A 16061-nucleotide genomic window follows, 5' to 3' on the forward strand; every position below is an offset into this window, starting at 1 on the left:
TCTTTTTTTTTTTTTTTGCCTTGCTTACTATGTATCCCAAGTTACTGGGAAAATAGCTGATGCAGAGTAAGTGTGCAATGAATATGTTAAGCAAAGATAGCAAATACTAATGTAGCACTTAGGAGCCAGGTTTTCACGTGTGTTAACTGACTTTCTCCTCACAATAACCTTCTGAGATAGGCATTATTTTTAGCTACCCACCCCCTACTTCTTTTTTGACAAGATATGAACTCATGGAAGATCTAAGTAACTTGCCCAAGAAAGTGAGCAAATGTGGTCCTAACTCAGGAAGGCTGACTCCAGAGCCTGTGCCTTATTTTTTTTTTATTCAGCTGATAGTCATTAAGCACTCACCATATGTCAAGCACAAAAGATTCAATGATGAGTATGATATTATTTTGCCCTCAAGAAGCTCACTCTATCAGAGAGAAACACATATAACAAATAATTACAAGTGCAGTATGGTAGATTCTATCATGGAAAATATAAATGAGGTTTGTTGGGACACAAGGAGGTTGTGATAAACTTTACTCTGGATGAAGGATGGTCAAGGAGGGGAATCTGAGGGTGGAGGATGCTTCAGCTGAGACTTAAAATAATTTTTTATAAATACAGAATTACATTCTAGGTGAAAGGAACAACTTATGCAAAAGGTAAAATAGTATATTTGTGAATATAGTAAGGCACAATTGAGTCATGAACCTGGAGATGTAGCCAAAGGCTGGATAAGATAAAAATGTATATGCTGTAATAAAGAACTTTTACTTTATTCTAAGGCAATCAAAAACCATTGAAGAAACAAACAGGGGAGTAAGATGAATAGATATGCATTTAAGAAACATTTTTACTAGCTGTATAGTATTGATATAAATGGTGTCGAGGTTAGACTGAAGAAGATAAGTTAGGAGACTACTGAAATAGCAGATTAAATACATGAGGACTTAAATAGGTCAGAAGTTCTAGGGTAAAGAGGGCATTGACTCAAAAGATAATTAAAGATAGAATTGGAAGAGATTTTTTAATTTTTTATTTATTAGTTTCTTCTTTATAACAAAGTGAATCAGTCATACATATACATCTGTTCCCACATCCCTTCCCTCTTGCGTCTCCCTCCCTCCCACCCTCCCTATCCCACCCCTCCAGGCGGTCACAAAGCACCAAGCTGATCTCCCTATGCTATGCGGCTGCTTCCCACTATCTATCTAACTTACATTTGGTACTGTATATATGTCCATGCCTCTCTCTCGCTTTGTCACAGCTTACCCTTCCCCCTCCCCATATCCTCAAGTCCATTCTCAAGTAGGTCTTTGTCTTTATTCCTGTTTTACCCCTAGGTTCTTCATGACATTTTTTTTTCTCAAATTCCATATATATGTGTTAGCTTACAGTATTTGTCTTTCTCTTTCTGACTTACTTCACTCTGTATGACAGATTCTAGATCTATCCACCTCATTACAAATAGCTCAGTTTCGTTTCTTTTTATGGCTGAGTAATATTCCATTGTATATATGTGCCACATCTTCTTTATCCATTCATCCGATGATGGACACTTAGGTTGTTTCCATCTCTGGGCTATTGTGAATAGAGCTGCAATGAACATTTTGGAACATGTCTCTTTTTGAATTATGGTTTTCTCAGGGTATATGCCTAGTAGTGGGATTGCTGGGTCATATGGTAGTTCTATTTTTAGATTTAAAGGAACCTCCGTACTGTTCTCCATAGCGGCTGTACCAATTCACATTCCCACCAGCAGTGCAAGAGTGTTCCCTTTTCTCCACACCCTCTCCAGCATTTATTGTTTCTAGATTTCTTGATGATGGCCATTCTGACTGGTGTTAGATGATGTCTCATTGATTTGCATTTCTCTAATGATTAATGATGTTGAGCATTCTTTCATGTGTCTGTTGGCAGTCTGTATATCTTCTTTGGAGAAATGCCTATTTAAGTCTTCTGCCCATTTTTGGATTGGGTTGTTTGTTTTTTTGCTATTGAGCTGCATGAGCTGCTTATAAATTTTGGAGATTAATCCTTTGTCAGTTGCTTCATTTGCAAATATTTTCTCCCATTCTGAGGGTTGTCTTTTGGTCTTGTTTATGGTTTCCTTTGCTGTGCAAAAGCTTTGAAGTTTCATTAGGTCCCATTTGTTAATCTTTGTTTTTATCTCCATTTCTCTAGGAGGTGGGTCCAAAAGGATCTTGCTGTGATTTATGTCATAGAGTGTTCTGCCTATGCTTTCCTCTAAGAGTTTGATAGTTTCTGGCCTTACATTTAGGTCTTTAATCCATTTTGAGCTTATTTTTGTGTATGGTGTTAGGGAATGATCTAATCTCATACTTTTACATGTCCCTGTCCAGTTTTCCCAGCACCACTTATTGAAGAGGCTGTCCTTTCTCCACTGTACATTCCTGCCTCCTTTATCAAAGATAAGTTGACCATATGTGCGTGGGTTTATCTCTGGGCTTTCTATCCTGTTCCATTGATCTATCTTTCTGTTTTTGTGCCAGTACCACACTGTCTTGATTACTGTAGCTTTGTACTATAGTCTGAAGTCAGGGAGCCTGATTCCTCCAGCTCCATTTTTCGTTCTCAAGATTGCTTTGGCTATTCGGGGTCTTTTGTTTTTCCAAACAAATTTTGAAATTTTTTGTTCTAGTTCTGTGAAAAATGCCAGTGGTAGTTTGATAGGGATTGCATTGAATCTGTAGATTGCTTTGGGTAGTAGAGTCATTTTCGCAATATTGATTCTTCCAATCCAGGAGCATGGTATATCTCTCCATCTGTTTGTATCATCTTTAATTTCTTTCATCAGTGTCTTATAATTTTCTGCATACAGGTCTTTTGTCTCCTTAGGTAGGTTTATTCCTAGATATTTTATTCTTTTTGTTGCAATGGTAAATGGGAGTGTTTTCTTGATTTCACTTTCAGATTTTTCATCATTAGTGTACAGGAATGCCAGAGATTTCTGTGCATTAATTTTGTATCCTGCTACTTTACCAAATTCATTGATTAGCTCTAGTAATTTTCTGGTAGCATCTTTAGGATTCTCTATGTATAGTATCATGTCATCTGCAAACAGTGACAGCTTTACTTCTTCTGTTCCAATTTGGATTCCTTTTATTTCCTTTTCTTCTCTGATTGCTGTGGCTAAAACTTCCAAAACGAAGTTGAACAAGAGTGGTGAGAGTGGGCAGCCTTGTCTTGTTCCTGATCTTAGTGGAAATGGTTTCAGTTTTTCACCATTGAGGACGATGTTGGCTGTGGGTTTGTCGTATATGGCCTTTATTATGTTGAGGAAAGTTCCCTCTATGCCTACTTTCTGCAGGGTTTTTATCATAAATGGGTGTTGAATTTTGTCGAAAGCTTTCTCTGCATCTATTGAGATGATCATATGGTTTTTCTCCTTCAATTTGTTAATATGGTGTATCACATTGATTGATTTGCATATATTGAAGAATCCTTGCATTCCTGGAATAAATCCCACTTGATCATGGTGTATGATCCTCTTAATGTGCTGTTGGATTCTGTTTGCTAGTATTTTGTTGAGGATTTTTGCATCTATGTTCATCAGTGATATTGGCCTGTAGTTTTCTTTCTTTGTGACATCCTTGTCTGGTTTTGGTATCAAGGTGATGGTGGCCTCGTAGAATGAGTTTGGGAGTGTTCCTCCCTCTGCTATATTTTGGAAGAGTTTGAGAAGAATAGGTGTTAGCTCTTCTCTAAATGTTTGACAGAATTTGCCTGTGAAGTCATCTGGTCCTGGGCTTTTGTTTGTTGGAAGATTTTTAATCACAGTTTCAATTTCAGTGCTTGTGATTGATCTATTCATATTTTCTATTTCTTTCTGATTCAGTCTTGGCAGGTTGTGCATTTCTAAGAATTTGTCCATTTCTTCCAGGTTTTCCATTTTATTGGCATAGAGTTTCTTGTAGTAATCTCTCATGATCTTTTATATTTCTGCAATGTCAGTTGTTACTTCTCCTTTTTCATTTCTAATTCTATTGATTTGAGTCTTCTCCCTTTTTTTCTTGATGAGTCTGGCTAATGGTTTATCAATTTTGTTTATCTTCTCAAAGAACCAGCTTTTAGTTTTATTGATCTTTGCTATCGTTTCCTTCATTTCTTTTTCATTTATTTCTGATCTGATCTTTATGATTTCTTTCCTTCTGCTAACTTTGGGGTTTTTTTGTTCTTCTTTCTCTAATTGCTTTAGGTGCAGGGTCAGGTTGTTTACTCGAGATGTTTCCTGTTTCTTAAGGTGGGATTGTATTGCTATAAACTTCCCCCTTAGAACTGCTTTTGCTGCGTCCCATAGGATTTGGGTCGTCGTGTCTCCATTGTCATTTGTTTCTAGGTATTTTTTAATTTCCTCTTTGATTTCTTCAGTGCTCACTTCGTTATTGAGTAGTGTATTGTTTAGCCTCCATGTGTTTGTATTTTTTACAGATCTTTTCCTGTAATTGATGTGTAGTCTCATAGCGTTGTGGTCGGAAAAGATACTTGATACAATTTCAATTTTCTTAAATTTACCAAGGCTTGATTTGTGACCCAAGATATGATCTATCCTGGAGAATGTTCCATGAGCACTTGAGAAAAATGTGTATTCTGTTGTTTATGGAATGTCCTATAAATATCAATTAAGTCCATCTTTTTTAATGTATCATTTAAAGCTTGTGTTTCCTTATTTATTTTCATTTTGGATGATCTGTCCATTGGTGAAAGTGGGGTGTTAAAGTCCCCTACTATGAGTGTGTTACTGTCGATTTCCCCTTTTATGGCTGTTAGTATTTGCCTTATGTATTGAGGTGCTCCTATGTTGGGTGCATAAATATTTACAATTGTTATATCTTCTTCTTGGATCGATCCCTTGATCGTTATGTAGTGTCCTTCTTTGTCTCTTCTAATAGTCTTTATTTTAAAGTCTATTTTGTCTGATATAAGAATTGCTACTCCAGCTTTCTTTTGATTTCCATTTGCATGGAATATCTTTTTCCATCCCCTTACTTTCAATCTGTATGTGTCTCTAGGTCTGAAGTGGGTCTCTTGTAGACAGCATATATATGGGTCTTGTTTTTGTATCCATTCAGCCAATCTGTGTCTTTTGGTGGGAGCATTTAGTCCATTTACATTTAAGGTAATTATTGATATGTATGTTCCTATTCCCATTTCCTTAATTGTTTTGGGTTCTTTATTGTAGGTATTTTCCTTCTGTTGTGTTTCTTGCCTAGAGAAGTTCCTTTAGCATTTGTTGTAAAGCTGCTTTGGTGGTGCTGAACTCTCTCAGCTTTTGCTTGTCTGTAAAGGTTTTAATTTCTCCATCAAATCTGAATGAGATCCTTGCTGGGTAGAGTAATCTTGGTTGCAGGTTTTCTCCTTCATCACTTTAATTATGTCCTGCCACTCCCTTCTGGCTTGTAGAGTTTCTGCTGAGAGATCAGCTGTTAACCTGATGGGGATTCCCTTGTGTGTTATTTGTTGTTTTTCCCTTGCTGCTTTTTTTTTTTTTTTTTTTTTTTTTTTTTTGCGGTATGTGGGCCTCTCACTGTTGTGGCCTCTCCCGTTGCAGTGCACAGGCTCTGGACGCGCAGGCTCAATGGCCATGGCTCACGGGCCCAGCCACTCTGCGGCATGTGGGATCTTCCTGGACTGGGGCACGAACCCGTGTCCCTTGCATCGGCAGGCAGACTCTCAACCACTGCGCCACCAGGGAAGCCCTCCCTTGCTGCTTTTAATATGATTTCTTTGTGTTTAATTTTTGACAGTTTGATTAATATGTGTCTTGGCGTATTTCTCCTTGGATTTATTCTGTATGGGACTCTCTGTGCCTCCTGGACTTGATTAACTATTTCCTTTCCCATATTAGGGAAGTTTTCAACTATAATCTATCTCTTCAAATATTTTCTCAGTCCCTTTCTTTTTCTCTTCTTCTTCTGGAACCCCTATAATTCGAATGTTGGTGCGTTTAATGTTGTCTCAGAGGTCTCTGAGACTCTCCTCTGTTCTTTTCATTCTTTTTTCTTTATTTTGCTCTGCAGCAGTTATTTCCACTATTTTATCTTCCACGTCACTTATCCGTTCTTCTGCCTCAGTTATTCTGCTATTGATCCCATCTAGAGTATTTTGCATTTCATTTATTGTGTTTTTAATCGATGCTTGATTCATCTTTAGTTCTTCTAGGTCCTTGTTAACTGTTTCTTGCATTTTGTCTATTCTATTTCCAAGATTTTGGATCTTGGAAATAGAATCTTGGATCAACTTTACTATCATTATTCTGAATTCTTTTTCAGGTAGACTGCCTATTACCTCTTCATTTGTTAGGTCTGATGGGTTTTTATCTTGCTCCTTCACCTGCTGTGTGTTTTTCTGTCTTCTCATTTTGCTTATCTTACTGTGTTTGGGGTCTCCTTTTTGCAGGCTGCAGATTCGTAGTTCCCGTTGTTTCTGGTGTCTGTCCCCAGTGGCTAAGGTTGTTTCAGTAGGTTGTGTAGGCTTCCTGGTGGGGGGACTAGTGCCTGTGTTCTGGTGGTTGAGGCTCGATCTTGTCTTTCTGGTGGACAGGTCCATGTCTGGTGGTGTGTTTTGGGGTGCCTGTGGCCTTATTATGTTTTTAGGCAGCCTCTCTGCTAATGGGTGGGGTTGTGTTCCTGTCTTGCTAGTTGCTTGGCATAGGGTGACCAGCACTGTAGCTTGCTGGTCGTTGACTGAAGCTGGGTGCTGGTGTTGAGATGGAGATCTCTGGGAGCTTTTCGCCACTTGATATTATGTGGAGTTGGGAGGTCTCCTGTGGACCCGTGTCCTGAAGTTGGCTCTCCCACTTCAGAGGCACAGCACTGACTCCTGGCTGCAGCACCAAGAGCTTTTCATCTACCCAGGTATGTGGGGAGTTTCTTGGCTTTTGGGGGTCTGAGGTCTTCTGTCAGCGTTCAGTAGGTGTTCTGTAGGAGTTGTTCCACGTGTAGATGAATTTCTGATGTATCTGTGGGGAGGAAGGTGATCTCCGCATCTTACTCTTCCATCATCTTCCTCTGGACCCCTGGAAGAGCTTATAAATCAATTGGATATTGGTGAAGAGGGGTAATAATAAAAAGGTAGAATTCTCTCTTTTGGTTTGCATTAATTAATGAAAGATATATGTTACCCTTGGTTTTCTTTTTCTTTAAAATTTTTTCATTCTTTTTGCAAGCTTTTTTTTTGTAATTTCACTGCTCCTTGAGACTGTTTTAGCCTCTTTTATTGTACTTTTATGTTTATTTATATCCAAGTGCCTTTTTTGTTTTAAGATGCCTTATGTCTATGTTAGATTGAAATCTTGTATACATGTATGTGTGTGTATATAAAACATACATCTACATAAAACTTCTAGAAGGTTTCCTTTACTGAAAATTGAATGTTTTTATGTATCCTGTTCTTTTTAGTTTGTCAAATAAGTATTGTTGTTTATATTACTAATATGTTTGATGGCCCAGTTGAGAGTACATCTTTTACATGTTCTTTTAATGAATCTTCAGCATTTTTGGATGCTGGGATATGGCTCTATAAATAACACTTTGGGGAAAGTAGAGGACAAAGTTTTAGTAGTGAAAACTGGTTTTACTTATTCATAAACCTCCCTCTTTGAAGTCTGATATTCCTACTTTCAAATTAAGTATTTTTATTAAAAAATTATAAGTTTTGCTCTTTATAGCTAAATATGACCAAAGCATAATTGTTTTGAGCCCAGAAAGAGCTGAAATTAATTGAATGATAGTGCTTCTCTCAGAGATTTATACAACAAACCTGCATAATTCATGCATGTGTATATATTACAAATCTTGTCTCAAGAGAATTTCAAGCTAAGTGAGCCATTTTTATTCCATTAGATATGTATGTACATTTTAAAAAATTAATTAATTTATTTATTTGACTGCACCAGGTCTTTGTTGCAGCATGTAGGATCTTTTTAGCTGTGGAATGCAGGCTCTTAGTTGCAGCATGCGGGATCTAGTTCCCTGACCAGGGATCTAACCCAGGCATTGGGAGCGCAGAGTCTTAACCACTGGACCACTGGAAATCCTGTACATATTTTTATATATTGCACAGATACAGAGATAGATGAATAGACAGATGATTGATATGTAGATAGGTTGGTAGGTAAAACTTTTACTAAAACAGTACTGACAATGCCTAGCAAAATGCTATAGAGATAGTTGGTGCTCAGTAGCTATTGGTTGAATAAATAAATGTATAAGTGAAGCTATATACGATCACTCACATTTAGGGATGCAGTGATTTCAAAGGAAAAAGTTACTATCTTAATTTTTTTTCTGAATGTTTTGTATCATCAGTCTCTTAGGATCCAACAATCCAACTAGGACACACTCATAGCTTCAGGCAGCATTACTACTGAACCAAGTAAAATTGTAGTCTTCACTTCCAAATATATTGAGTTATATGAAGAATCACGACTTACATTTGCCTTGATTCTTCTTTTCCCTTGATATTAAAAATAAGGATAAAATATTGTCTTTTACTGTCATCATAAATACCTCAACTTAAGTTTTTGATGTCATAGTAATTCTGCTCAACACATTTCTACTGCTATTTCTTGGCAATACATCAGATTCACAAACTCAGTGAATAATAACAATTCACTAAAAAAAGAACATACAGACTAGTTTTTTTTTTAGCACCATGAAGGTCTTTCTATAAAAAGACCACCTGAAAATACATTTTCCTATTTTTCAATGTTCTTTACCTTTTTGTACGTGTTTGTTACCTTTTTGTACATGTTTGTTACCTTCGTGTATTTTTTGGTTTCTTGGTACAGGCTTCTCCTCCCTCTAATGATGTCAGCTGCTCTTCACCGCATCACAGCACTGCCCATATTCTTCCATAAATGTTCTGATCACTTGCAATGTTATCAAGAGAATTCTTCATATACTTTGTCAGTGATTGACATGTTATTGTTATATGCATCAGCTTCAGTAACTCCACCTACCAATCATAAAATGTTCAGTGTCAAAGATTGTCAGCCAAAATATCAAAAAATAAAATCATAGGATTATGTGGGGAAAAATAGAATTTTAATTTTTAAATTATAAAATTTTCACACTCCTGGGAAAAAAGTGACTATTTGCTCATGATATTACTATTGACTATTTGCTCATAATATTACTATTCACTCCTTGATATTTTGGGGGGCATCTACTCTCTACCAGGAAGCTGAACATTGGGATTTGAGGATGCATGAATTCAGTTAAAGGAAAGGGTCGTATTATCAAATAATGAATGTGAAATGGATAGGTAGATAATAGAGTAAACTGCAGAAAACAGGGGGCAGTAAAATTGATGCATTGACACTGACACACCAAACTAGTGTAACAATTACAGCTGTATTTAGTAATAGCACATAGTGCTGAAGTAGAAACTTATAACTTTAAACTAAATTTATGTATCCTTCTACTCTTTATGTTGTGTCATCTCCCACAAGAAAATATATTTAAAGATGATAGGCAGGTTTTTTAAAAAATGTCAACTTGGTGTTAAATATTCTATTAGAGAGTGATGGGAACAGTGACCAATACAATAAAAGAAGGAATACAATAAAAGAAGCAATAATAGGGAACTCTGTATAGAAAGGTTTCAAATAGAAAATAATTTTTGAGCCAAGACTCAGAAGTGTATAGTGAATGAGGAAAAGCCCTAACCTGAAGCTCCAGTGCTAGGGAAGTCAAATTTTATACTGTAAAGTTTTAAAGTAAATTTTTAAAATATAAAGAGAAAATTCAGGGCAAAAAGAAAACATGTTTGAATTCAAACATATCAAAATCTAGACAAACACAATATATCAACCACAAATTTTTATGCCCATCACTTAAAAGAAAGAACTGATTATTCTTTCAAACCTTGAATCAACTGACATTTTTGCTAACATAAATAGCACATTTTTGGTATTGTTTCTGTCTGTTTGACAACGATGCATATAACATTAGTACATCATAACCCTTCCTAGTTTTATTAAGAATGAGGTTAGTGATGGGTAAAATTGCTGAATTACTGGTATTGAACATGAGCTGTTTTTTCCACTCCAGTGAGGCAGTAATCATCTACTCTTCTGCCAGTCCTTCATCACACTTTTTTCTACTGGTATACTTCTAAGAGTCACAATAATAGTGAGTCACCATAAAAAGTCTGTCCTTTTCTTTCCTTACTCATTATGCTAGCATGAGTTTGCATTTTTATCAGTGGAAATGTACAATGTCTTTTCCTGTAATGATAATAACAGTGGCAAGTTGGGTAGGCAGAGTGTGAACTCTTTCCTGTGCTGGAGAAATCTCCATAGGAGAAGTGTACATCCATGAGAGACTTTCGTAATATACTTGACTAATCTATGAGCTGATATCAGATTGGCGTGAGCTATGCAAATATTATAACATTTTATGATCATGCCACATTTTCTCCTTTAGATTCCAAAATTAGACCACGTATATCATCTGTGTTTCTTTTCATGGATGAATGAGATTTAAAAAAAGAGTTTAAGTGTGATTTAGTAACTTACCCAAGATTATAGCATATCTAATATAAAGGAGGGAGTGAGTACTATCCCCATTCCTGACTTTGGTTAATCCACCTGTGAACAAAACTGCATTTTTCTTCTTGCAGCCCGATCTATATTTGAATTTAATTTTTAAGTACCAATTTCATGTGAATTTGCATATGGTATTCTGGCCGGAATTCTTTATTACATTTTATTTGTGTAATTTGACTTCTTCCTGAGCATTATGATGATCCATCCTTTTAGCTAACCCTTCACTCTATAGACACCAGCAATTGGGAAGAATGAAAGTCAGATTTAAAATCCAACTCTACTAGTTGCATAATATGAAACACAGTAAATGATGGAAACAAAATCTGGAATATTTTAAGACAGACGTTATGTAAACTGCAGAAAACAGGAGGCAGTAAAATTGATGCATTGACACTGACATACCAAACTAGTGTAGTAATTACAGCTGTATTTAGTAATAGCACATAGTGCTGAAGAAGAAACATAACTTTAAACTAAATTTATGTATCCTTCTACTGTTTATGTTGTGTCATCTCCCACAAGAAAATATATTTAAAGATGATAGGCAGGTTTTTTTAAAAATGTCAACTTGGTGTTAAATACTCCATTAGAGAATGATGGGAAAAGTGACCAACTGAAAAGTATATGCCCCAAGTAAGACAGGTGGCCACTACTTTGTTCCAGCAAGCCACTGCCATGTTGGAATATGGCATATTGCCAGATCTTCAAAATTTTCAAACATAAGCAGAAATCTTGATTTTTTGGTAAGTTTTAATTAGTTCAAAACTTTTAAAAACATTGAGTGGGTCAAATAAGCTTGTCTCTGGGCCACAGCTTGTCATCTGAGCCTCTAGGCAGAGATGTGATTCTATAGTAATGATCATTGTGCCCTTCAATAAGGATCTTGATACTGGTCAGGTTCTCATGTCCTTTGCTCTTTCACTGTCTGTTTAATCAGTACTTCCTATTTCTCAGTGTGTCATAAGAAAGCCATAGAATATCCCCATTATATTCCTATAGATGGAAAGACTTGCCATAGTTGTAAACAGTTATTATGCAAAGAGTTGTTATTTGTGCCCATGCATTTTTTTCTATCTGTGGTCTTCAATGATGGTTATTGTTCCCTCCAGCCTAATGTTATTAATACCCTTAAATAAAACTTGATTATGCAAAACTTTTTATTATATAGAATTTTGATTTTTTGAACTTAAAGGAAAGAATATGAATTGTTTATTTTCTATACTCCCTCTTGAAAAAGTAAAGTACACATTTTGTTCATTGTTCTAACCCCAGGTTCTAGGACATTCTCAGGCCAATAGAAGGTTGAATGAAATTCATTTATTAATGGAAATTTGCTATTTTATTCATTCATTCATTAAGTAAACTTTTCCTTAGCATAAACTATGTGTCAAGCATGTTAATAAATACCTATTGATATATGTGGATCATTAACTAGGGCTAGAAACCCATTCTGCTTGGGAAAAGATTACACCGGCCTTTAATTTAATGAGATATAATTTATATTTTTTCCAGCTTTATTGAGGTATAATTGAAAAAAATTATAAGATATTTAAAGTGTACATAGCGATAATTTGATAGACATACACACTGTGAAAGGATTCCTCCCATCTAGTTAATTAACACACCCAATGAAATGTAATCTACATTTTAAAGTGCAAACCTACATTTTGGCTTCAATTCTCTGAAGGACTTTTGGGAGGGTATCAATTTTTTGTCTTAATTCTCCTTCCTAGATAGTGTAATAAGATCAGATAATACTGTATATCTCTAAGCAAATGTCTGACTGCCACTTGGTTAATCAGAAATTTAACCCTGTATACCAGATACCCCTGGGGGTAAGCCAGACACTACAAGTCCACTAGCAAGAAAAGAAAATCACAAGTCAAGATCTCATGAGTTAACTTTAAACTTATTCTTGGTTTAAAGCTTTAGAATTTGATCCTTTAGAACTATTTAACTCCATGTTTTTTTTAAAAAAAATGTTAGTGCTCCTATTTGATTAATAGTAATAATACCCCTTTGCTCACTTGACTATTCTCTACTAAGACAAAAATTTTTAAATCCCATCTCAAAAACAGTATTTGTTAGTCATGTAGATATCAAGGGTAAAGTGAAATCCCAACTTCAAAGGTGTTCAAATAGGTGTGTTCTTGCAGAGTCATATGTCTATGTCCTTATTTTTTGATGTTAAGATTTTTAGGGGCTTCCCTGGTGGCACAGTGGTTGAGAGTCTGCCTGCCAATGCAGGGGACACGGGTTCGTGCCCCGGTCCGGGAAGATCCCACATGCCGCGGAGCAACTAGCCCCATGAGCCACAATTACTGAGCCTGCGCATCTGGAGCCTGTGCTCTGCAACGAGAGGCCGCGATAGTGAGAGGCCCGCGCACCGCGATGAGGAGTGGCCCCCACTTGCCGCAACTAGAGAAAGCTCTCACACAGAAACGAAGAGCCAACACAGCCATAAATAAATAAATAAATAATTTTTTTTTAAAAAAAGATTTTTAGCAGTATACCAGCTGCTTCACCATATCAATCAATCAATCAATCATATACTTGTGTCAGATCACATTCTGTAGTAACAGCAGGGCTGGATCACCAAAATTAATAGGAGTTTCAACCCTCCAGTTCAGCCAGGATCACTGTGCTAACTTAACCAAAATAAAAAGTAGCGCCATGTGTGAAGATAGAGACACACTAGCATAATATGGCCTATTTATATTGGTTATATTTAATGGTTATATTCTTCGATTGAACTCTGGATGTGTCATCAAACCAGAAGGCCACCTTGAAGATGGGAATGTCTTTCTGTAGAATGAAAATCTGGCTTATAAACAACAAAATATGTTTCTTTTTCATCAAGGTTTTTCATTTTCTTTTTGAGATTCATCTTTGTCATATTGGGTATGAGTTGCCTCATTAACATTTGTTGCTTTCTAAGGGTAGTAGGCAGAATAAAGGCTCCTGAAGTTATCTATGTCTTAATCCTCAGAATTCATGAATATGTTAAGTTACATGGCAAAGAAGAATTAAGGTTGCAGATGAAATTAGAGCTGTTAAGTAGCTGACCTTTTGACAGGGAAATAATCCTGAATACTCTGGATTAGTCCAGTGTAATCACAGTGGTCCTTAAAAGTGAAAGAGGGGATCCCAAGAGAAAATCAGAGAGGTGGCAGAGTGAGAAAAAGTTCAACTTGATGGAGGATGGGGGCCATGAGCCAATGAAAGTGGGCAGTCTCTAGAACTGCAAGAGGCAATAGAATGGATTCTCTCCTAGAGCCTACAGAAAGGAATGCATGCCTTCTGACACCTGCCAACACTCAGTAAGACCCATTCAGGGCTTCTGACCTACAGAACTGTAAGATATTAACTTTGTGGTAATTGTTACAACAGCCAAGTAAACAATATACTGAGGAAACAGTTTTTTTTTCAGAAGCGTCTCTCACTGAAATTGCATTAATAAAATAAAAGTTAAAATTTTCAGAATTTTCTTACGGCATTGTCCATTCATTCATTCATTCATTCATCCATTCATTTTCAGGAGGTAATCCGTAGCAGCCAGGTCGACATTGCAGGACACAGCCAGGAAATGGAAAGAAATGAACAAGAAACTTCCAAAGCACACAAAATTGATGTGCTTGGAACAGAAATGGTAACTATTTAGAAAAACAACACTTTCCACACAGTTTGCAGAACTGTGTGGAAATTCTGACCTTGTTGTAAACAGTTGCTTTTATTGTCCTTTTATATATTTAATATCAATACACATCAGTGTCTCTTTCCATACTTTGGGGTTGGTATTCTTTGAAAAATAAAATGGGCACCCTAAAAATATAAGTGCACTTTAGGTGTCAATTCATATTTGTTCTGTTATAGCATGAACCCATGCATTAAAATAAATGACCAAAGTGTAATCAATGTGTGCTGAAGTCTTGGATGAAAATCACGGTGCAATGAAGAATATGTGTGCAATACTGAAATAATTGACTTCTTAAAAACAATTATTTATTTAAAATTATCTTTAAACACAGGTCTCTCATCTTGAAAAACACACTGAGGAAATAAATCAAGCTTCTCCACTCCATCAATATGTTCAAGAAACAGGTAAGAATCTGGTATTATTTCACCCCAATATATCTTTTTCCTATTGATGTTTCTGTGTTTGAATGGAGGACTTCCAAATCACAAACCTTCCCACTAAAAAAATTTAGTAACTATGACTTATGATCCCAAAGGGGACAGAGTAGTATTTCTATATATAATTAGGTTCTGCCTGTGGTACGAGATGCAATAAGCTTCTAAAATTGTTCATTGCCCTTCAGCCTTATGATGTATTCATCCAAAACGCCTAGAAGGTGATAAGCCAGCCACCTCTGAATTGCATTTTGCTCAGGGATCCAGAATAAAACTTGATGTTATCAAGCTCCCTGAGAACAGAAAAGTTATCTAGATTGTGTTACTTTTAATAACAAAGTTAAGCACGTTTAAGTCTAATTCTCCAACCCACAGATATGAGATTAGACTACAGGCAAACCTGTGCAAGTTTGCATAAGATGGGTACAGGGTGTCTTGCCTATAAAAGCAGAATGAGAAGTTTTGCTGTCCCAAAGTGCTAAAAGGGTAGATTTAAGCCAACTGTGACCCAAACGTTATTTGACTATATCTGAATTTGGTTTTATTTTAGTTTTGCTTAAAGAAGTAGATCTTCCTTTTCTGTTCTTCTACTGTTCTTTTCTTGTTTTATAACTTTTATTATTCTTTTTGAGCACAACAGCAAAACATGCTTGTAGAAAATTTGGAAAATACATACAATTAAAATAAACAGCACTTTCATTACTTATGACTTTCCATTCAGAGATAATCACCACCATTTTTCCTCCTATATTTCTTGACATATACTAACTTATGTAATGAAATACTGCCATATGTATACATTTATATCCTGAATATTTTTATTTAACTTACATTATGAGAAGTTTTCCATAGCATTATTATGTCTTCTCAAACATCATGTTTATTAGTTACATAATATCCCTGGTGTTGTTTTCTGTTTGTAGTCATAGATACACCTGAGGATGAAGAGATTCCAAAGGTTTCAACTAAGTTTTTAAAAGAACAATTTGAAAAGTCTGCCCAGGAAAAGGTCCTTTATTCTGACAAAGAGACAACCCCAACCAAGCAGATTAAGGTAAGATAATTTCTCTGCACAGAGACATATTAAGTGTAAAACCAGATGTAAATACATAACATTTTCAAATTATTGAATGTTTGAGGTGGTTTTTCAACAACAACAAAAAATATCCAGAGCCAGTGCTTATTCTGTTCCATAAGAAGAATATTATTCTATATGAGAAAAGCAGTAGAACGAAAACTTTTCTCACTAGAGAAAATTAGGGAAGAAAAAATTATGTATGCACTAAATTTTAATAACTAACATTAGAGTAATAAAGCCAATTTTAAAATGTCAGCTACTTACTCTGTTCTGTTTAAAATTCCAAGG

General features: G+C 35.9%; 1 protein-coding gene across 2 annotated transcripts in view; it reads left to right on the forward strand.

The window, feature by feature from the left end:
* XIRP2 (xin actin binding repeat containing 2) overlaps positions 1-16061 on the forward strand; it is a 300619-nt gene that overhangs the window by 266347 nt on the left and 18211 nt on the right. For both annotated transcript variants that reach the window (XM_060106699.1, XM_060106698.1), the window contains exons 5-7: positions 14103-14213; positions 14593-14665; positions 15619-15749. In XM_060106699.1, coding sequence (XP_059962682.1) covers positions 14103-14213; positions 14593-14665; positions 15619-15749 — 315 coding nt within the window. The remainder of the gene's footprint in view (positions 1-14102; positions 14214-14592; positions 14666-15618; positions 15750-16061) is intronic.

This window comes from Mesoplodon densirostris, chromosome 8 (assembly GCF_025265405.1).
Source record: "Mesoplodon densirostris isolate mMesDen1 chromosome 8, mMesDen1 primary haplotype, whole genome shotgun sequence".
NCBI lineage: Eukaryota > Metazoa > Chordata > Mammalia > Artiodactyla > Ziphiidae > Mesoplodon > Mesoplodon densirostris.